Source organism: Myotis daubentonii, chromosome 14 (assembly GCF_963259705.1).
Source record: "Myotis daubentonii chromosome 14, mMyoDau2.1, whole genome shotgun sequence".
Taxonomy (NCBI): domain Eukaryota; kingdom Metazoa; phylum Chordata; class Mammalia; order Chiroptera; family Vespertilionidae; genus Myotis; species Myotis daubentonii.
In genome coordinates this window covers 55,909,408-55,932,312 of record NC_081853.1, presented here as the reverse complement: position 1 = coordinate 55,932,312, position 22,905 = coordinate 55,909,408, and the positions used below count along the sequence as shown (strand labels likewise).

The following is a 22,905-nucleotide window of genomic DNA, read 5'->3' as shown; positions in this document are numbered from 1 at the left end:
TGCCTACCTGCGACTTTTTTTTTTTAAGTCAACGGATCACGTCTCAGCCATAACTCTCACTTCAAATGATAGTTGAGCAATTTAATCTGACAAATCTAAGAACTCAAAGAGGAAATTGCAAACTAATGTGAGCTGCAAGCTGAGAGCAGGATTCAGGAATGAGACCGTGTGAGTCTTTTTAGCCGAGTGGCTTTGGGGACAGGGAGCGCCTCCCTCAGTGGGTCCCCACCCGTCACCTCAACCAGATGCCCCGCAGGGAGTCCCTAACCTCCTCTGCTGGCTGCGTTTAGGCACAAAGGGCAGAGGGACAGGGACGGGGACTCTTGCTGTGAGATGCGGGGAGCTGCCAGGGGAAAGCATTGCACCCGGGGTTCTCACTGCGCTGACTCGGATGGGGACTGCACTGGATTCCTTCCCTCCCTCCACCCTTGCGAATGTCGCAATTTGTTTTCATTGTTTGAGGACTCTCAAGGGCTGGTGACGTACAGATGGTGCCTGTCAGGAACAAAGGAAACTCTCAAGGGCCATGACACGTCGGGGATCTCGGAGCTGATTTCTGAACCCCAGGGGATGAAGACGCCACTCCGGGGAGACCAAGGCTGGCGGGAGCCCAGGCCTGCGCTGGGACGCTGGAAGGTGCACAGAGCGGGCCTAGCTGGGAAGCTCTCGGGGGATTTGCAGCAAAACCCTCTTCCTTTGTTCAGCGCTTCAGCTCAGCAGGCAGAGGGGGCAGCCTCTCTCACTTGGAATCTGTGGTCCGCACGCCGAGTTGAAGACAAACCTCGCAGCAAAAGCACGCCAACCACGCCTGTGACCCCGGCTTCTGTCCAGAGCGGGGAGCTGTGTGCCCGCCAGAAGGAACACCCCCAGGTCTTTGGGGGACATTCCTGCAAAGGACAAGTCCACACTTCTTACAGTTTTCTGGGTCTGGGTCCATCTCTTCAAACTCAAGGGGCAGGGAACATGGAAAGGGCAGCCTCAGCCCAGGGAGTGAGCGGAAGGACGCGAGGTCAGGGGGTGTCCGAGGCTCGCCCCAAATTTCTCCTACTGCTTCTTCACCCCACTGCCAGCCTGAGCACCCACCATGTGCAGCCGGAAAGGTGTTTGAAACCACCTCATCGGTCCATGCTTCCTCGCTCTGTCCTTCAACCAGAAGGAGGGGCTTGTCACTCCAGGGACCAATCCGCTTCTACGTGGCAGAGAACTTGCCAAAGGCGCGGAGGAAAGCAAGGTTCCAAGGCGGCGAGAGCCTTTGATGGAAAGTTTTTTCCCTGATACCTCTGCAGTCTTTACAAGCATCACAGGCTCCCGCTCCCCCGCCAACTTCAAATAACCAGCGAGCCCCTCTTTCTTGGAACACAGCGTTACACAAGTCACGTTAATCAAAGGTCACAGTTGGGGGAGAAACAAAGTAGCAACAAAAGCAACTTGTCAAATTCTGCTGCACAATGTGTGTCCATGTGGTCATAGTGAACTCACACTTGGCTGTGCACGGACGGATGTGGAGCCTGGCCTCTTGCATTTATTTTCAACAACATAACGCGTTTCCACGTGTTTGGTTTAGCCGCCAAATCAGCCTGTCACAGGGACAATCACTCCACAGTCTGTGCGCCCAGAACACTGCTGGGCTCACACCTGCTGTCCTACGATCATCCACAGTGTGGCCTGCCCCCGGCAAAGCGTCCTGGTTGGAGGATAATTTATATGCTCACCCCGAGGGTACTGTCCATCAGGGAGGTGTTGGGCCTTCCTTTCCTTTCTGGAACGCAAGTCCTTTCCTTACCCAGGAGGTAAGGACCATTCACCCTCCAGATTTGGTGCGATTATCTCCTTCTCGGTGACACACACGCTCACGCCCTCATCTCCACCCTGAAGTGACCTTTTCCTCTGGGTGGCCTAGACCTTGGCACCCTTTCCCCTCACAGCACAGCTGTCATCATCTCGCCTCCAGGCAGTGCCCCTCAGCACCCTGCCCGACCATGTCAAGCCTCGCATGGCCCCAGGGCATTGCAGCTGCTCAACATGGCGGCTCCAACACCTGGGGGACACGCTCCTCAGAACCCTGACGGACACCCCAGTGCACCGCCGAGCTGCCCCGCAATGTCTGAGCCAACTCCACGTGCCCCGGATTCGCAGTTTGAAAACACAGGGTAGTTTGATGAATGGCAATCTGTGTGATAGATGAAGCGATGGGCAAAGAAATGAAATAATTTCCACTATGCTCGCTGCCCCATCCTGGAATGTGTGTGGATGCCCTTTGCTCTTTGCCCGCCTGAAAACGCCCATCTCAGTTCAGGTCCCACGTCCGCGAGTCCTTGCAGAGGATGCCAATCTCCTCCTCCCCTCATCTGGGGCGCGTCTGACATATCCTGTGAGTTTTTACACGCGATGATAGGTTGATTTTTAGCCTCAAGTTTTCCTCATTCAATTGAAACAGAGGCAAAAGAATATTCACAGGATATCTGCAAGCAAGAATCACAAGCCAATAAAGACCTGTGTTGGGGGAAAGGAATCGCCTTACTTTCGAAGTCTGCTGTTCCTTGTTGATTCTAATCCCTCCCCTCTCGGGGGGGGAGTTACAATTTAATTTTGTTTTTGTGACAACTTGTCAGGCGCTCCAGTGTCTGTTCCATCGTAGCCGCTTTGAACTTTGCAAATACAGAATCGCCGTCTGCGTTCTTCTGCGACGGCCGTTTACTCACAACCGCGTCCCGGCGAGCCCGCGTGCAGCAGCTCTAACTGGTTCATCACCACCGCGGGGTCAGGGCGTCCGGTATGAACACCCCGGGTTACATGTATTTCTATTACTTATATTGTCTATACCAGAATAAATGTAGTCTTCGAAACGTCTGCCAGGCCAGTAGGTTGGGGACAGTGTGTCGTTGTAGTTTTACTTTGTCTATTTCCGCTCACTAATGCCTTGGCCATCTTTTTATACATTGATGGGATACTGGGCATTCCTCGTCTTAGAGGTACCTACTCAAGTGTCTTTCGGAAATATTCTATTGTTACTCGTTTTTTACTTTAGATTTGTGGGAATAATTTAAACTCTGGATATTAATCCTTTGCCAATGGTAGTATTAAATATATCTTCTCCCCATTGGGAGCTTGTAACTTTACTCACGTTGTTAAATTCTGTCAAACAGAAGTTCTTCACATTAATGAAGGCAAATATTTTCCATCACATTCGAGAAATCTCTTCTTCCCTCCAGAGTCAGAGGTGTGTTTGTCTATTTCCTATTAAATGTGCTCTGAATTTTTCATGTGGGTCTTCTAATCACCTGGAATTGATCTGTGTCTATGTCAGTGGTTCTCAACCTTGTCTGCACATTAGAATCACCTGGGAATCTTTTTTAAAATCCTGATTTCATAGGCCCAGAAATCAGGATTTTAAAAAGATTCCCAGGTGATTCTAATGTGCAGCAGCAGTTGAGAACCACTGGTATATGCTGTGAGGTAGGGGTCCAACTTTGCTCCATTTTTAACCATATGATAACCCATCGTGCAGTAGGTATCTTTCCAATTTATTTCTACTGTTGTCATGACTTCCTACTTTTTTTTTTTGTCTTTGCAAGACAGTGTTTTTATTACTCTTCTCGTTTAGTGCAATTAATGTTTATGTAGAAATATTAACCTGGACCACTTGGTTTTCTTATCCCTTTTCCTTGTAGCTGGGATCATTTTTATTCTGCTTAAAGTGCATTTTTTAGAATTCTATTTAGAGAGGGCCTGCTGGAGGCAAACTTCAGCGTCCGCTTTAAAGCTTATTTATTTTGTCCTCCTTTAACAAAAGTATTTCTGCTATAAAGAAATTTGACAGTTAATTCATCTCCGTGTGGAAGGCCGTTTTCCATCTTGCTTCTCGGTTGACACTGACAGGTCACTGCTGGCTTGCCTGTCTCTCTGAAGGCTGTCTGTGTTACAGCCTTGGCTGCTTTTACGGTCCGGTCTTCGGCTGGGTGCTGATCCACGATGACCATTCTAAGCGAGGCTTGATTTTCATTTGTCCCGCTTGCGATTCACTTCACCGGCTTCCTCAATCTATGGCTTGGGATTTTCAGTTAACTTGGAATTCTTAGCCGTCTCTTTAATACTGCCTCTTCCCCATTCTCCCTCGCCTTGCCTTGCAGAACTCTGATTAGATATGTGTGAACGTTTTCTCTTAATCAGTCTCTCCTCTCTCTCTCGCCCTCTCACCCTCGCTCTCATGTTTTGCTTCTCTTCCCCCCTTTCCGGTGTCTTTGGATGATTTCTTCAGATGAGTCCTCCTTTCAGCTGTCTCCTCTCCTATGAAAGCCACTCAGCACCATGGCGACTATCAGAACCGGGCGGTTACTTGTGCCTGGCAGCCCCTAGCAGGAGGAAAGCCAGCTTAGCTCTGGTTACACCTCCTGTTGGGACTGGTGTATTCCCGGAGGCATCCTCATGTGAGCGCCTCCTCGTGGCTGAGCTGAGGCTCTGTCCTGTGACCCCCGACCCCTGCGGGGCTGCCCGGTCCAAGATCCAGCTCACAGGGTTCCTCGGGGTGTAAGCGTTTAGTGTCCGGCTTCCTGCTTCCTGCTCCGGGTTCCAAACCCACTTCCTCTACGACCTCTGAGAATTTCTGACTTCCCTGCCAGTGTATGGATGCATTTTAGTAAGTTGTTGTTGTTTTTTAAAAAGGACATTATAGCCCGGCCGGCATGGCTCAGTGGTTGAGTGTCGACCTATGCACCAGGAGGTCAGGTGCGGTTCTCGGTCAGGGCACATGCCCGGGTTGCGGGCTCCATCCCCAGTGGGAGGCAACTGATCGATGGTTCTCTCCCATCATTGATGTTTCCATCTCCCTCTCCCTTCCTCTCTGAAATGAAAAGAAGAAAAGGAAAAGACATTGTTAAGAAGTGGGAGGGCTTCCAGGGAGAGGGCCAGCCAGGACACGGACTCCCGGCTCTGCCTGGAGCGGGAAGGGGCCTGGACTTCTTGGATCACAGCCTCTCCCTGGCGTCCAGGACAGCCCGGGGGCCGGCCTGGGGCTCTGTGTGCAGTCGGTACCGTGGCGTCGGTCCACCTTGGCCCCGGAGAGCGCCCGTGCGGACACACCTGATGCGAGGCCTCGGGTTCCCTCTCACCAGACAGGTGAGCTTCACCTTCTTCTCCTCGGAGCCCACAGGGAACGTGACGGGGCCGGGCTCCTGCACGAACACCGGGCCGTGCGGCGTGGGGTCGCCTGGAACGAGAAGAGAAAGGGTCGGAGGATGAGGCCCATCGCCGACAGGCCCGGAACCAGCAGGAACCACCACCCAGTGAGACAAGGGGACGGACGGACAGACGCAGCGGTCGTGCGGGAGGCTCGGTTTCCGCCTCGGACGACATGGCCCCTGAGGACCAGCGCGGCGCGGTCTGTCCTGGAGGCCCCACGGGGGTGCAGACGCCCCCGTTTCCCGGGGAGAACGTGCTCTTAGGAACAGCTTCCAGGCACAGAAGCACCATGGCGGCGTCTCACCCCCTCAGCAGCAGGACACGGCCCTGTTCTCATAACCCACGGACCAGCCATTCGCACCATCGGTTGTGCGGGGGGTCCGTTTCCCTCCCGCCTGTGCTGGACCTGCCCGGGGATGCAGTGTCCCCGCTGTTGGCGCCATGGGGCCCGGCACAGTCAGCAACGCCCACCGGGTCTGCCATGGGGCCCAGCACAGTCAGCAACACCCACCGGGTCTGCCGCTGGGCCCGGCACAGTCAGCAACACCCACCGGGTCTGCCGCTGGGCCTGGCACAGTCAGCAACGCCCACCGGGTCTGCCGCTGGGCCTGGCACAGTCAGCAACGCCCACCGGGTCTGCCGCTGGGCCCGGCACAGTCAGCAACACCCACCGGGTCTGCCATGGGGCCCAGCATAGTCAGCAACACCCACCGGGTCTGCCATGGGGCCCGGCACAGTCAGCAACGCCCACCGGGTCTGCCGCTGGGCCCGGCACAGTCAGCAACACCCACCGGGTCTGCCATGGGGCCCAGCATAGTCAGCAACACCCACCGGGTCTGCCATGGGGCCCGGCACAGTCAGCAACGCCCACCGGGTCTGCCATGGGGCCCAGCACAGTCAGCAACGCCCACCGGGTCTGCCATGGGGCCCGGCACAGTCAGCAACACCCACCGGGTCTGCCATGGGGCCCAGCATAGTCAGCAACGCCCACCGGGTCTGCCATGGGGCCCAGCACAGTCAGCAACGCCCACCGGGTCTGCCGCTGGGCCCGGCACAGTCAGCAACGCCCACCGGGTCTGCCGCTGGGCCCGGCACAGTCAGCAACGCCCACCGGGTCTGCCATGGGGCCCAGCACAGTCAGCAACGCCCACCGGGTCTGCCGCTGGGCCCGGCACAGTCAGCAATGCCCACGGGGTCTGCCGCTGGGCCCGGCACAGTCAGCAATGCCCACGGGGTCTGCCGCTGGGCCCGGCACAGTCAGCAACGCCCACGGGGTCTGCCGCTGGGCCCGGCACAGTCAGCAACGCCCACCGGGTCTGCCATGGGGCCCAGCACAGTCAGCAACGCCCACCGGGTCTGTCGCTGGGCCCGGCACAGTCAGCAACACCCACCGGGTCTGTCGCTGGGCCCGGCACAGTCAGCAACGCCCACCGGGTCTGCCATGGGGCCCAGCACAGTCAGCAACGCCCACCGGGTCTGCCATGGGGCCCGGCACAGTCAGCAACGCCCACCGGGTCTGTCGCTGGGCCCGGCACAGTCAGCAACACCCACCAGGTCTGCCGCTGGGCCCGGCACAGTCAGCAACACCCACCGGGTCTGTCGCTGGGCCCGGCACAGTCAGCAACGCCCACCGGGTCTGCCATGGGGCCCAGCACAGTCAGCAACGCCCACCGGGTCTGCCATGGGGCCCGGCACAGTCAGCAACACCCACCGGGTCTGCCATGGGGCCCAGCATAGTCAGCAACGCCCACCGGGTCTGCCATGGGGCCCAGCACAGTCAGCAACGCCCACCGGGTCTGCCGCTGGGCCCGGCACAGTCAGCAACGCCCACCGGGTCTGCCGCTGGGCCCGGCACAGTCAGCAACGCCCACCGGGTCTGCCATGGGGCCCAGCACAGTCAGCAACGCCCACCGGGTCTGCCGCTGGGCCCGGCACAGTCAGCAATGCCCACGGGGTCTGCCGCTGGGCCCGGCACAGTCAGCAATGCCCACGGGGTCTGCCGCTGGGCCCGGCACAGTCAGCAACGCCCACGGGGTCTGCCGCTGGGCCCGGCACAGTCAGCAACGCCCACCGGGTCTGCCATGGGGCCCAGCACAGTCAGCAACGCCCACCGGGTCTGTCGCTGGGCCCGGCACAGTCAGCAACACCCACCGGGTCTGTCGCTGGGCCCGGCACAGTCAGCAACGCCCACCGGGTCTGCCATGGGGCCCGGCACAGTCAGCAACGCCCACCGGGTCTGCCGCTGGGCCCGGCACAGTCAGCAACGCCCACCGGGTCTGCCATGGGGCCCGGCACAGTCAGCAACGCCCACCGGGTCTGTCGCTGGGCCCGGCACAGTCAGCAACGCCCACCGGGTCTGCCATGGGGCCCGGCACAGTCAGCAACACCCACCGGGTCTGCCATGGGGCCCAGCACAGTCAGCAACGCCCACCGGGTCTGCCATGGGGCCCGGCACAGTCAGCAACGCCCACCGGGTCTGTCGCTGGGCCCGGCACAGTCAGCAACACCCACCAGGTCTGCCGCTGGGCCCGGCACAGTCAGCAACACCCACCGGGTCTGTCGCTGGGCCCGGCACAGTCAGCAACGCCCACCGGGTCTGCCATGGGGCCCGGCACAGTCAGCAACGCCCACCGGGTCTGCCGCTGGGCCCGGCACAGTCAGCAACGCCCACCGGGTCTGCCATGGGGCCCGGCACAGTCAGCAACGCCCACCGGGTCTGCCGCTGGGCCCAGCACAGTCAGCAACGCCCACCGGGTCTGCCATGGGGCCCGGCACAGTCAGCAACGCCCACCGGGTCTGCTGCTGGGCCAGCCGTGTGTGACAATGGAGCGATGTGTGCGTTTCTTTTTTAAAATACATTTTTAAAATATATTTTTATTGATCTCAGAGAGGAAGGGAGAGGGAGAAGGAGAGATAGAAACATCAATGATGAGAGAGACTCATTGATCGGCTGCCTCCTGCACGTCACCCACTGGGGATCGAGCCTGCAACCTGGGCATGTGCCCTGACCGGGAATCGAACTGTGTCCTCCTGGTTCATAGGTCGATGCTCAACCACTGAGCCACACCAGCCGGGCTCGACGTACGCATTTCTAATTGCTTTCTCTCAGTGAGAGAAGCTGGCTGCGCGGGATGTACTTGTCATGGACGGCAGCCCAGACCAGAACAATCCGCCGTTGCACGCGGGGCGGAGTGTGGGAGGCATGTGCTTCTCTCCAGGGGAGCCCATCATAAAGACGGCCCCAAACGCATTTCACCACCTTCGCCCATGAAAGCGAGGCCGCTCTTCAAAATCTAGTTCAAGTTCTTTTTTTCTCTATAAGGCTTTTCTAGACCTTCCCTTTCTTCCTTTAATCGTATGACTCCTACATTATATGCCCCCGTGGACACACATTTTTTTCTACCAAGTACATTTTTAACTAGTTTTTTCTTCTTTGGACTGTAAGCTCCCCAGGAGCATGGCCGCCTCTTACCCATTGTTCTGTGTCCTGCGCTACCAAGTACGGCGGCTTATACATAGAAGATGGTCAACAAGGATTGGTTCTATTTGAGGGCAATTTTCCACTTTTTAATGTGCTCCATCAGCCGGCTCAGGGACTGCCTGATGAATTTTCAGGTAGAAGGGCCAGTGGCTATGATGTAAAGTGACACTGAGTATCTCCCCGGAGCTGACAACCCATTTGCCTCTTAAATGTGTGGATGGTGAAGGCTGTGAATTGCACCTGCAACGCTGGTACCTCGAAAGCAGCCTTTTGTGGATGGGAGGTCGGATGAGACGGGGCTCACGCAGGTGAGTGGGGAGAGGAGGCAGGAGGCGGCCGGACAGCATGAAGTGACGCAGCGGGAGGCAGTTTCTGTCCAGGCTTTAACCCATCCACACGCTGAGATCCGGACAGGAGACAAAATAAGGAGACAAGATGGCCACAGGGCATCCTGCGTCATCAGAGGCACCGGGACAGCCGAGGACCTCGTGAGAACCAGATGTGGACGCAGGGAACCCACGAGCTGACCCTCGATGCCTGGGTCACTGGCTCACCCGTGACCCATGCAGACTCCCGTCTCCCTACACCCGACGGTCTCCTCTCCAAAGTGACAAGGTCACAGTGGCTCCACACAGTTCACAACAGGCAAGGGGCCAGGCTGGCGGGGCTCAGGGGAGGAGCCTGGACCTAGGAACGCTCACGGTTCGATTCCAGGTCAGGGCACATGCCTGGGTTGCGGGTTCGATCCCCAGTAGGGGGCGTGCAGGAGGCAGCCAATCTATGAGTCCCTCCCATCATAGATGGTTTTATTTCTCTCCCTCTCCCTGCCTCTCTGAAATCAATAAAAAGATATTAAACAACCAAACAAAAACCCCAAAAAGAACCGAAAGGGGCCCTGAGTATTTTCCCATAAACCCACATGCACGTGAACCCTACATTCAAAGATGTCAGGAATTACATCACCACCACCATCCTCCCTCCTCAGGCCATGGAGCAGCCAAAAAACAAAATAAGAGCGAGGAAGGAAAGTGCACAAACAGGCACTTTCTTTTTCTTTTCTTCTTCCTCTTCCCCTTCCCCTTCCTCTTCCCCTTCCTCTCCTTCCTCCTCCCCCTCCTCCTCCTCCTCTTCTTCTTCTTTTGTTTTTGTTTTAACATTTATAATTTAAAGCCAGGAATTTAAAAATCCAGAACATGACATGTCAGATTTTCAACCATCGCACAGATGTTTCCAAAACAAATTTAGATCCTGGGTCAAGGTTAGCGCAATTCAACCGTGAAGAATTCTGGGAGTTTCTGGCACATTTAGTTACATAACAAGGGCTACCCCCCAGATCACTGTCATGGAAGTAAGTTGGGGGATTTTTCTCTAAGCGAGGACTATCTCCATTGTCGTTCCCATTCCCAAGCTGTGTGTGTGTATGATATCAATCACCTCCATTCATTGGAGGGTCCGATCTGCATTTCACCCAGAAATAAAGTCGGTTACAAGCAATTCCAAACACGAGCAGCACACGATAGCGATTACCCGGACGCAGCTGAGAGGCTGTGGCCCAGCCGCCGTGTCCCTGCCCCATTGACCCGACAAAGAGGCGATGTCGCCTGTGTGCTCTGTAGCAGGAACTGGTGATAAGGATGCTCCGCACTGGCTATAAATAACGCCTCCGTCCACCTAAAGTTTCATTTGCTCCCGGTTAACCACGCTCAGGGCCCGGAGGTTCACGGGAGCATCGAGAGAAGTGAGTTTCCGTCCTCAGCCAAGGAAACCCACAGCCTGGCACGCATGAGCCCCGAGTTTCACAGGTGAAAGGGGAGATTTCCGCCAGGCGAGCTACCAGGTGTCGAAAGCCGATATCCTAACGGTAACATCTGTAGGCTAGGGCACCAGTATTTATGAGGAAAAAAGAGTTAAAGAGGGACATTCCTGGAAGAAACAGGGAGGGAGGCAGCGCTAAGCTGCTTCTATCTTGAAGGTCCACAAAGACTTTGCAGATGGCTTGGCTGGTGTGGCTCAGTGGTTGAGTGTCAGCCTATGACCAGGAGGTTCCATTCCTGGTCGGGGCACGTGCCTGGGTTGTGGGCTCCATCCCCAATAGGGGGTGAGCAGGAGGCAGATGATCAGTAATTCTCTCATCATTGATGCTTTCTCTCTCTCTCCCTTTCCCTTCCTCTCTGAAAGAAATAAGAACATATATCAATCATGTTGCATAGGCCATTTCCAAAGCCGGGACGATAAAGTGCCCCCTTCCTTTATCACGGTCATTTGTTCAGTGTGGCCCGAGGAGTGGCCATGACTTTCAGCCGAGAACAACAGAGACCTTGGGTGGTGGTGCCCTCACTCAAGGACGCAGGCCTCGGCCCACGCGGTCAGGTCCCCGGCAAAGCCTGGTGCCAGGGGGACGGTCAGCAGAAGTGGCACGCGGAGAGGGTCGCGGGGCTTGGGAAAACCCAGGGATGCGGAATGCAGCTCCTTTTTATTTTATTCAATTAATTTTTTTAAACACATATTTTTATTGATTTCAGAGAGGAAGGGAGAGAGACAGAAACATCAATGATGAGAGAGAATCATGGATCAGCTGCCTCCTGCACGCGCCCTACTGGGGATCGAGCCCACAACCCGAGCTTGTGCCCTGACCTGTAATTGAACCCTGACCTCCTGGTACGTAGGTCAATGCTCAGCCCCTGAGCCACACAGCCAGGCGCAGCTCCTTTTTGGCGCACATCTGTGAGCACTCCCCCCACCCACACCCCCAGGCCGCTGAGATGGGAGGGAGGGCGGAAAGGGGCGAGCGGGTCAGACAGCAGGTGATCTCAGCATAAAGATGCCACAGAAGGCAGCATAGTAAAAAGCCAAGGTTTGCCTAGAAGGAACTCCTCCAAGTGTGGTCTAGCGCGTCGTGCATGCAGAGGGCCTCACACAACCACAGTGCTCGGCCCCGCTGCGTCTCCTCTGCACCGTAGAGCCCTTGACGCCTCGGGAGAGAGGATGCTCTGTGCGCCTCTCATCCCGGGAACCCGCTGCCGTGGGATGCAGAGCAAGGCCAGGCGCGAGGGACCAGGAGGGGCCGCCCTCTGCCGCTCCGGGGCGTTTCTCCTCTCACCACTCACATCCACGGGGAAGCCGTGGGGGGATGTAGTCCTTTTATGTATTTTATTTTTTAATCTTTATTGTTGAAAGTAGTTCATATGTCCCCCATTTTCCCCATTGACCCCTTCTAGCCTGCCCCGCCCCCGCCCCAGGCCTTCACCCCCTCTTGTCTGTGTCATGGGTGATGCATCTATGCACACAAGTCCTTTGGTCAACCTCTGCCCACCCACACCCCCCCGCCCCCCACCTCCCCTCTGAGGTTCCGCAGTCTGTTCGATGCTTCTGTCTCTGGGTCTGTTTTGTTCATCAGCGTGCTGTGCATTAGATCCACATGCGTGAGATCCTGTGGTACTTGACTTTCTCTGACTGGCTCATTCACTGAGCTCGATGCTGGGAGAGGTGTTCTCCATTCTGCCCCCGAAGGCTGGGCGCAGGGCTGGGTGCCCCGCTGCTGCGCGCCGTCTCCCCGCCTCTAATGAGCATGGAGATGCGTTTTGGTGGAAAACTGTAAGGTCAGCAGCGTCGCAGTGAATCCCAATGACGCACAAAGCATTTGGGCAATAACTCGGGGCTTCAGGCACAGTGAAGGGCAGTTCCACTGATGTTCCGAGTGTGAGGCGTCCTCGGAAATCGGACCACCGAGGGCGGAGGCGACCACGGGCAGCTGTCACACCATCGCTGCACACACGACGGAGCGGTGCCAGACTTTACAAAACGAAGGGTGTGGACGGTGCCCGGGGAAAGCAGCCAGCACCGCATCTCCGGCGCTTCCACTCGGTTCCGCCCGGGGTGCAGGGGAGCGGCGCCGAGGCAGCCCCGTTGTCAGAGGACAGGAGACGTCTCTCTGGCTGGGCCTCGCCCTGCTTCCTTCCTTTCCCTCGAAGGAGCACCTTCAACAAGACACAGTGGGGCCGCCCGCAGCGGGGGCACGTGCGGAGCAGGAAGTGAACGGGCATCCCAGCAAGCGGAGGACGCTTTGCCGCCTCTGCCTTTGTTCTCTGCTGCCATTGCAGGCTGTGTCCCCAGGCCAGATCTCAGAGCCCAGGGAGGTGGGGAGGAGGGAGGGGAGGTGGGGGGAGGGAGGAGCATTTTGTGCTGCTTCCCTGCAGGGTTGGGGGCCGTGGGGAGGGACAGCCCAGTGAACTGTCTCCATAGCTCACTCGGACCCTCCCCTCCAACCCTGAAAGTCCCAGGGACAGCGGATTCATTACACCTTGAAAAATAAGCAGGTGGATGATTCTGACACCAAGCCCCAGTGAGGAAAAGAAAAATGAATTTTCAACAAATGCAAATATTTTGTAACTCGTGTGGAGGCAAAACCTGACCTGCACTGATGTGAGGCTCTCTCTAGCCTCCGTGTGTGTGAGTGTGTGTGTGTGTGTGTGTGAGTGTGTGTGAGTGTGTGTGTGTGTGAGTGTGTGAGTGTGTGTGTGAGTGTGTGTGTGAGTGTGTGTGTGAGTGTGTGTGTGAGTGTGTGTGTGTGTGAGTGTGAGTGAGTGTGTGTGTGTGTATGTGTGTGAGTGTGTGTGTGTGTGAGTGTGTGTGTGAGTGTGTGTGTGAGTGTGTGTGTGTGTTTGAGTGTGTGTGTGTTTGAGTGTGTGTGTGTGTGTGAATGTGTGTGTGTGAGTGTGTGTGTGAGTGTGTGTTCTTTTTCTGCAGAATGTAAGCGTGTGTGATTGGGGAGAGCTGACCCAGTTTCTGCTGGGGACGGGGGTAACACTGGCCGCTGTGTGGACCTCCTTTCTTTTCCAAAGTTCACCCACCGCATGGTGACCGTGAGCAAGTTGCTTACTTCCGTGCCTCCGTGTCCTCGTCTGTGAAACGGAGCCCACGGCAGTCACAGGGCTCCCTGGGCGTGGGAAAGGCCTTTATGCCAGGACAGTGCTGAGAATGGGGCCAGGCACCCACGCGTCCTAACAGTGAGGGAAATACGGGGTGTCTGCAAACTCCCTCCTTGGAGATTGGGGCGGGGGCCTGGGGAGAGGGAAGAGCACGAACCCTGGTTACCCTATTTCTCTGCCTGGCCCGCGGTGTCCAGATGCAATAAACATTCTCCGAATATAAATAACCAGACACCGAACTCTGGCCTCCAGGGACGGAATACGGGGGGAGGGGGGGGCGGCACCTCTCCCTCCCCTTAGCCCTGTCGCCTCAGACCCGCAGCCTGCAGCTCTGTAAACCTCTGGGGTGAGCCACGCCCAGCCCGTCTTCAATCTCCCGTGGTCTCCATCAGTGATGCCCACACTCAGGCTCAGAATTGTCCTGAGTCCAAGGTCACCTTCAGACAGGGCTGGGAAGAAGGTGGCCGCGTCCCCTCTGAGACGGAATACAGGACACAGAGATGCCTTTGATGGGTGTCTGCCCTTTGATGTCCAGGTGTTTCCACCTCAATAACATCACAAAAAGCAGAGGGCGATGTGGGACAAAAACAGGGCCGTCCTATTCGGGGCGGCGATGAAAGGTCCCCGCTGACGAAATGGCCTTTCCTTCTGCTTGCAAACAGGCTGCCCGCAGGGACTCCCACCCACGGGGCGGGGGTCGGGGGAAAGAGGCCTCTGCCTGCTCTTCCCTTGCCTGTGCCCTCCCTGAGGTCCGGAGCCTGCCTGGATATGGCCTTTCCCACTCTCTTGGCCGCTCTGTTGGGATCCGACCCGCCCTTCCTGGGTGAGCTGGTGAAGGAAGGAAGTGGGGAGGGGAGGGGGGGGCCTGGAGCACAGGGAAGGGCCTTCTTGCTGGCCAAGAGCCGCACAGCGGAACGTGGCGCGTCCGGAGGCCTCCTGAGGGACCGCACAGACACATGGAGGGTGACTCTAGCCAGAAAGGCAGTACCTCCCTGCACACATGGGACGGAATAGGCTCATCCACCAGGAAAGATGAGCGACTGCGTTTGCGACATCACAGACGGAGCCTGAGAGTATCAGGCCGAGTGCAGACGTCAGAGAGAAAATGGCAAGGACCCTGTGAGTGCACTGAAAGCAACGAATGAGCAAACAAAGCCAACTCACCCCCAGCACCCAGAGAACAGACGGCAGACGGCAGAGGGCGGTTCCCGGGGAAGGAGCCGGGGGGTGGGGGGCAGCTGTCTGGGTGGTGAGAGTGAGCTGAACTCAGTTTTATAGTTTCATGATGATGGTCACCTGGTCCCAGCTCTGACGCTCAGCGGGCGAGTTCCGGAATTAGGATGATGCTGGGCTCATAGGTGAGCTCTGGAGTCTTCCCTCCTCTTGAATGCTTTGGGATAGTTTAGGAAGGATAGCTGTGCCGGCCAGTGTGGCTCAGTGGTTGAGCGTTGACCTATGAACCAGGAGGTCACAGTTCCATTCCAGGTCAGGGCACATGCCTGGGTTGGGTGCTCGGTCCCCAGTAGGGGGTGTGCAGGAGGCAGCCAATCCATGATTCTCTCTCATCATTGATGTTTCTGTCTCCCTCTCCCCCTCCCTTCCTCTCTGAAATATGTATTTCATATATCTGTGGAAGGAGGACAGCTGTTAGCCCTTCTGGACTGTTTGGTAAAATCCACCTCTACAGCCATCCGGTCCTGGACTGGACTTCTGTTTGCTGAGAGTCTATTGATTACCGCTTTGATTTGTTAGTTGTAATCAGTTTGTTCAGATTTTCTGTTTCTTCTTGATTCAGTTTTGGAAGATGGCATGTGTCTAGGCATTGATCCATTTCTTCCAGGTACAGGTTGCCCGATTTGTTGGCATATAGTTGTTCATGGTATTTTCTTGCGATCCTTGGTTCTGTGATGTCCGTGGCTACGTCCCCGCTTCCATTTCTGATTTCATTTATTGGGTCCTCTCTCTCCTTTCCTTCTAAGTCTGGTTAGAGGTTTGTCAATCTCGTTCATCTTTTCAAAGAACAAGCGCTTAGGTTCACCAGCGCTTTGTATTATTTCACTTTTTAGTCTCTTTGTCATTTATTTCTGCTCCGATCTTCACTATTCCCTTCCTCCTACCCTGTGGGCTTTGGTTGTTGTTCTTCCTCTAGCTCCTTTAGGTGTCAGGTTGGAGATTTTTCCTGCTTCTCGGGCTAGGGCCTAGCTGCTAGGCCCGTATTGCTGCGAATTCCTCCCCTAGGTCTGCCTTCGCTGTGTCCCAGAGACTTCGTGTTGTGTTTCCTTTTCACGCCTCGGATAACCTTTGATTTCTTCCTCGGTGTCACTGTGAGGCACCACTGTTCAGCAGCGTGTCTGTGTTTTCAGGTTCTTTCCTTGTCATTGGTTGCCAGTTTCAATCCGTTTTAACGGCTCCCACATTTAAAGCAGAAATCCATGGCGGGGTCGGCGGGAGCTCGGTGGACGCCCTCATACCCCCACGTCCGACCTCTGCCTCGGCATGTCCGCCTGGAGGGCCTCGCTCACCTGCTCCCCCTCCGGCCTCTGAGGGATCCGGCCAGTGACCTCCCGTTACGTGTGACGGTCACCTGGGCTGCAGGCATCACCCGAAGCCGACGATGACTTTGAAGGCCCGGTTTCCAAGAGCTTCCGGGGACAGTGTCACGTCTCTTGGGCTGAATGACCCGCAGGTGAATCCGGTTCCCGCTCCCGCTGGCCTCCCACCGGCCGCTGTGTCCATCCGAGCTCACCTCGCCTGCAGGCCACGCTCATCCTCGGCTCTGAGGCTGGGGCTCCAGCGCATTTCCCACTGCAAGTGAACAGGGGAGGGGACTGGCCCGGGAGAGGGACGCCTCCCCGCGCAGTGTCCGGGCACCTTTGCAGGAAAAGGGCAACACAGAGCTTTCTGGGTGTTTTCTTTGCAAAAAACAGTCCCTTAAAAAGCATTTGTCTTTGCGAGAACTTTATGAAGTTATGCACCAGAGGCAGAAATGGCCTCAATTAGATAAAAGAAACCAAGCATTTAATTAATTGGTGACAACCCCACAGGTGGCCGGGAAAAGAGAATGATTCTCTGAAATTAGTTACAGATGGACCGCCAGGCTGGGCACTTTCTCCACATTAAAAAAACACATGCAATCGACACCTTTTAACCTTGGTCTTCTATCCCGCCACGAACCCAGAAATTAATTTCCGTGGGCAGAGCCGGAAAACAGAAGGCGGAGTTACAACGGCACAGCTTTCAGGAAGAGGAAAGGGCAGACGTTACGGAAACGAGAAGTCCCGGTGCAGCCGCCACTACGAAAGGACAGCAGCCGATGAAATGGCCCCAATTCAAAGCACTTCCCCCTGCGCGTCCCGGCTGCTCTCCCGTGGCCTGTGTCTGGCACGGGGCACGATCCGTACGCGGCTTCACCCCGACCCCATCCCAGACGGATGCCAGGAAGTGTGGTATTGTTTGATGTTCCATGTGGTCTGGGCGACGAGTAATGCAGGTCCCAAAACAAAAATGACACCCCCCCCTTGCCCACCTAGACACCCGAATCCCTCGGATCTGAGATGTGTGGTTGTGGCGCTGACTGGGAAAGGGGGAATGCACTGCATCCCCAGGGGGGGACATGGAGGTTTCAGAGTTCAGGGTTCAAATATTCGTGGGGTGGGACCTGAAGCCACAGGGCGAGAGCCTCGGGCCCATACAAGTAGGTTCCTTTTATTAAAACGTCACAATTTTGGCCCGGCTGGCGTGGCTCAGTGGTTGAGCCTTAACCTATGAACCAGGAAGTCACGGTTCGATTCCCATTCAGGGCACATGGGGTTGTGGGCTGGATCCCAGTAGGGGGCAGAACAAGGATTCTCTCTCATCATTGATGTTTCTATCTCTCTCTCTCCCTCTCCCTTCCTCTCTGAAATAAAATATATATATATATATATATATATATATATATATATATATATATATATATATATATATATATATATGCCTAAAAAGACAAAACACACAAACACTTCCTACTTTTGTCACAGAGGGTGATGGCTTCACGGAGCCGCGGAAGGCAAGCTCATTGTCAAGGTCTGAACAGTGTGTGATCCCCCACGATGGGTGGGGCTCCGAGGGAACCTTCGAGATCCTCCCTCCGACAGCGGCGGGACTGCCCGTGGGGAACATGGCTGCTTGGAGTGTGAGTGCCTTCCGAGGGTTAGGTCACTGAGAGTGTCCCACTGTGGATGTGGTGTTCAGACAGGAAGGATTACCTTGCATCGGACACTCGGCTTTTCCCTCCTAAAAACGCCATGGTATTTTTAGCGAGTGAAGATATTCTGTCATCATGCCTTAAGTCAGGCAGTGAAGACCAGAATTATCATCCAGTTCGACTTCATGCCACTATCTTCATTTTTAAGTCAGTGGCAACTCTACGATGAACCCCGGGCAACTTTGAACTTTACACGATACAGGACGCACTTCCAGAGGCCACACTGGATTGGCTTTCTAGGTTGAAGCCGCTCTGTCAAGTCCTCATTGTGTTTTTTCAGCCCCCGGAAGGGACCAAGGGGAGGACGGGCTGCTCTGTGGGAAACAGCCATTTCTCTCTTTTATTCTCCTATATCTCAATATGACTACAGAGCAAAATCACAGTGTTACAATGTATTGAGTTATTTCCGTAATTGTTAGATGAAATTACACCAGTGGTAATTCATTTTCATTTGAGCACCTGAAATTCAATCAGACTTGCAAAAATTCAAACATATTTAGCTTACTTAGAAGGATCAGACAATATTAAATTAAGTTAAACACAAAAGGATAGAGTAACAAAAATCGCTAATTTTTCTTCCCTGCCAACCGCCTGAGGAGGACGTGTGGTGTGCGAGCAGACACGGGGGCTGCCCACGGGAGAGCCTGACCCACGGGCCTGCTCTGCTGGTGACTCGCGGGGCCTTGCACACCTGTCTGCGTGACTTCATCCCTTAGGAACCCAGAGGGTTCCATTCATTATCTGTACGGTGTTCTGGGATATAATTTTCTAAGGTTTTTAGTAAAAACGAAAGAAAACCTTTACCACATGGTCTGTGCAGTTTTATGTGATCATTGAACACACACACGCCCGCAATCCGGTCCTTCCCTGTTTCAATTCCCCTCCCAGGCACGTGGGAGACCCCAACACTCACATTTCATCACAGCCCGGTGAGTCCCTTACAGCAGAGGAGACAGGCACAGCACGGCCCAGGGCCTTGCCCAAGGCCTCACCCGGGGAGCGGGGGTTTGATTCTGTTCATCTCTGACTTCCTCCCCCAAACTTTTGGGAAAGATGTCAAAGGTGCAGGGAAGGTGAAAGAATTTACCTGATCAGCCCCCACTTCTCCCCTTGCTCAGACTGTGCAGGTGCTGCTGAGCATGGCAGGTGAGATTCCATCGCCACAGGCATGTCACCTGAGCACCAAGGGGCAAGGACACCCCCCCCCCCCACACTTCCCTGAGGCCAGGTGATGGGGGAGGCACAGGTGAGGGCAGGAGGACGCAGGAGACTCATCTTCATGCACCTGAACTGCAGCTCCGCCTTCAGGGCAGAGAGAGCTCAAGCTAAGTCAGCAGGGCCCCTTCCACCGCACACACCACAGCGCCCCCACTCATGCCCCGCCCACAGGCGTCCCTCCTCCCGAAATCACAGCGACTTTCTCAGAAATGACCGTGGAGGTGGTCTGAGAGGGCCGGGCACTGACAGTGGTGGGTGTAAAGCGGAGAACGTGTCCGCAGGACAGTGGTGCCCACACATCATGGGCGTCACTGGGCTCTCCGTTATCTACAGCACGTTTCAGAAATGGACTTGGAGGCATTGGTGATTCTACTAATATATAGTGTGTACATATGTATATTAGTATGTACGCATATACGTATTAGTATATATGTATAGACACAGTAGTATATATGTATAAACATATGTATTAGTAGAATATATGTATATTGAACGATTATAAAGTCGGTGTTAATTAACATACAGTTCATTTTCAAAATTTAAAAGAATCTACAGAAATGAACACTTTTTTTGTCAACACCCGTTTTCAAACAGATGGCCCTTCTGGCCCAGGCCCTGCTGATAATGCGAAGCAATGGCATCACAAACGTCAAGAATCATTTTGTGCGGTATCCGTGCGCCCTCAATTCATCGACTGTCGCTGGTTTTGTGCCATAACTCTATCTTCTATGCATCCCCATCAAAAAGTCTAGTGGCACTTGAGGATACATTTTCTTTGTTCTGACTTCACCCATTATTTCCAATCATCTGAACTGGGAAGAGGGCGAATTACCAGCTGTTACAGTACGTACACATTTTGGGGGACACCCTGTCTGTATCTGAAATCAGAACATTTGCTTTGCGAGTCTGACGGGACGCGTGCCTGGGTGACCATCGTTCTCACTGCGTCCCATTATCAGCATCCTCAACAGAAACGCTTTGCTAAATGAAACGTCTTTCCTGCTTGTTGGGATTCTCGCCGGCTGGCCTGGTGGGAAGCGTTACCTGAGTGCCTCACGCTGTGGGGAAAACGGGCAACTGCAGGAACGTGAACTCCTGGAAGCGACCCACTGAAAGGACAAAATCCCTTCCCCCGGGTTTGGTTTGGTTTCGTTGTTTTTGTGGAGGGAATCCATTTGCACTTGATTTCCCTGAGTCACGGGAGAGGCTAACTTCAAAGCAACCTGCACAGGGACATTTCTAGAAGGCAGTGCCCTCAGGGCCCCGCTTCCAGGAGCACAGGAAGCCAGGGCGCCCCCCAGGCAGCGCCCCTGAGCCTCTGAGAGCCAACCTCCTGCCCTTGCTGGGAGGCGGAGCCTGACTGCACCCCTGAAATCCCGCCTGCATTGCTGGCTCTCCATTCTGTGTAACACTGTGCCCCAGTGGGACTGGGAATGCTGTCCCCTGGCGGCCTCTGAGTGTGTCACTTCAGGGCTCCCCTCCTGACCTGGTCTTATGATGAGAGGAGTGGTGTGATGACTTTTTAAAGTATCTTTTTATTGATTTTTAGAGAGAGAGAGGGAGGGGGATAGAGAGATAGAAACATCATGGACGGGCTGCCTCCTGTACGCCCCCTACTGGGGATCAAGCCACAACCTGGGCATGTGCCCTGACTGGGAATCGAACTGTGACCTCTAGAGCCACGCCGGCCGGGCTAGGTGTGATGATCTTACCGAGCTCCTTCACCTCTCATTTCATCTTTGGAAATCATGTCGGCAGCGCTTTGTAACGGTGGTGGGTCTCACATGGGCACCAAATGTCCAGCTCAAGGGCTGCACTGGAGGTACCACCCTCCCGTGGCATCGTTCTGTGCCCTGTGGCACGGTCTGGGAAGGAGGAAAGGCGGGGCAGGCAGAAGGACCGGGCCACGCTCAGACCCTGGGGTTTCGGCCACGTGTCACCCCATCTGCCTGGCACAGCGTTAGGGGAGGCGGCCTCGTCGGCTCTGTCCCGCGTGATCTCTGAGTTTGCGCAAGGATTCAGCTCTGGAACCCAGCAGTGTCTCACCTGCCAATCATCTACACGCTACCGTGGACGGTCAGGCCCAGGAGACCACGCCCCAGCATCATGAACACCTTTAGGCGACAGATATGACTCAGAGCCCAGCTCTGACCCAAGAAGCCACTGTGAAAAGGCGGAATTCCACCCCAAACTGGCCCCAGCCCCGTCCGCCAGAGCGCCTCAAACTCACCTGAGCGCCTGCACCAGCCATTTTGATACCTCCCCCTCCCACCCCTCCTCCCCACTTTGGAGTGAGCAGGGGGCGGATCCCGAGGGCAACTGAGTTATTCCCCAAATGTCAGTTCCAAATAAATACCGAAACCAACCAAGAAGGCTCAGGTGTAAATCTGTCTTCAATTTGCGCCTGACTTTTAGGAGTTCAAGTGAGGCGCCCCGGGAAATGTCAGGGAGAATTCTTTCCCGAGGCTGCGCCTGACTCGAGGGCACCCGTCTGGGCGGCAGTGGCATTTGACAAACCAGGCGCCACACTCAGAGGCGCCGCGTGAGGGCGGCCACGTGCGCGAGGCAGAGCAGCTGCAGGAACCCCGGGCGTCCACGGCGCCGGAGCCCCAGCCTCGACCGCCCGGACCTGCAGTGATGACCGAGGGCAGAGATTTAGGGCTGAGTGATTCGACTTGGTTACTAGTAAACACCTTGCCGGGCACACCGACACCGCTCCCCCCTGGGTGCCCAGCCGGGGTCTGTGTGCCGGCGTGCGCTTGACGCGAACACTTCCCGAAGAGGGTCAGGAACGGAAGCCGCTCAGGGAACAGGGGTGCAGCCTCAGCCAAGGGAGCACGCAGCCCGGCCTCAGGGAGAGCAGCTGCGCCTGACCTTCTCTGTCCCGCTAGGAACGAGGCGAGAGGAACCAGAGACACCACCCAAGGCCCCAGACAAATCAAGGAGCAAGCGTCCCCCCTCCAGCCGGATCCGCGAGGCTCAGCACCCCCTGAGCTCTGTCCAGGGAAGGAGGCTGCCAGCAAAGCGGGGGCACAGGTCTGGGGGGGCCCTGGGCGCAGGAAGGTCTCACGGCTCTTCCGAAAGGGGAACTTCCAACTCGTAGAAGCCAAGCCTTCCTCCTGCTATTTGCAGAGATGCTGAGTGGAGCAATTGCATCTTCAAATATTTGTGAATAAACAGAACTGCCGGTTGCCTGGCGGGAAACTTAATCCTCCTCCTGCCCCAGGCGGCCACTCCACTTTAATTGAAGAATCCGAGATGTGATTTACACAACACAGCCCTCGGCAATCAGTGCGGCTGCGCTCCGAGGCCCAACAGCCCGCCGGCCGCCCAGCCACCGGACCGCAGCCCAGCGAGGGCAAAGGGCACCCCTCCAGCACGTGGGTGGGCACGGGTCCGCCACATTGGCACCCACCAGTGGGCTCCCCAAGGCCGTGGGCATGTCCAGGACGGGGACCGGGGCGGGCGTCAGCTTAGCTCACTGGGCGACACTAGCAACAAACGAGCTCGGGGAGTGGCTTATTTGAACCTGTACCTTTTCGCAGCCGCGGGAAAAGCCACAGAGAAAGGCCGCCTGACCCTCTTCTGTTGGGGACACAATTCGTTAGTCAAAATACATGTGTTTGTGGTTTTATTTTGGTTAATCCTCACCTGAGGATATTTTTTCATAGATTTTTAGAGAGAGTGGAAGGATGGGGAGAGGCTGAGAGAGAGAAACATCTATGTAAGAGGGACACATCAATTGGTTGCTCCCTACATGCGCCCAGACCAGGCCTGGGGATGGAACCTGCAACTGAGGTACATGCTCTCGACTGGAATCGAACCCAGGACCCTACAGTCCATGGACTGACGTT

At 55.7% G+C, this 22,905-nt stretch overlaps 1 protein-coding gene across 2 annotated transcripts in view; it reads right to left on the bottom strand.

Moving 5' to 3' along the window:
- The window catches only part of CNTN4 (contactin 4), a 405,422-nt gene that overhangs the window by 124,572 nt on the left and 257,945 nt on the right, over nucleotides 1-22,905 (bottom strand). For both annotated transcript variants that reach the window (XM_059664558.1, XM_059664559.1), the window contains exon 4: nucleotides 5,080-5,206. In XM_059664558.1, coding sequence (XP_059520541.1) covers nucleotides 5,080-5,206 — 127 coding nt within the window. The remainder of the gene's footprint in view (nucleotides 1-5,079; nucleotides 5,207-22,905) is intronic.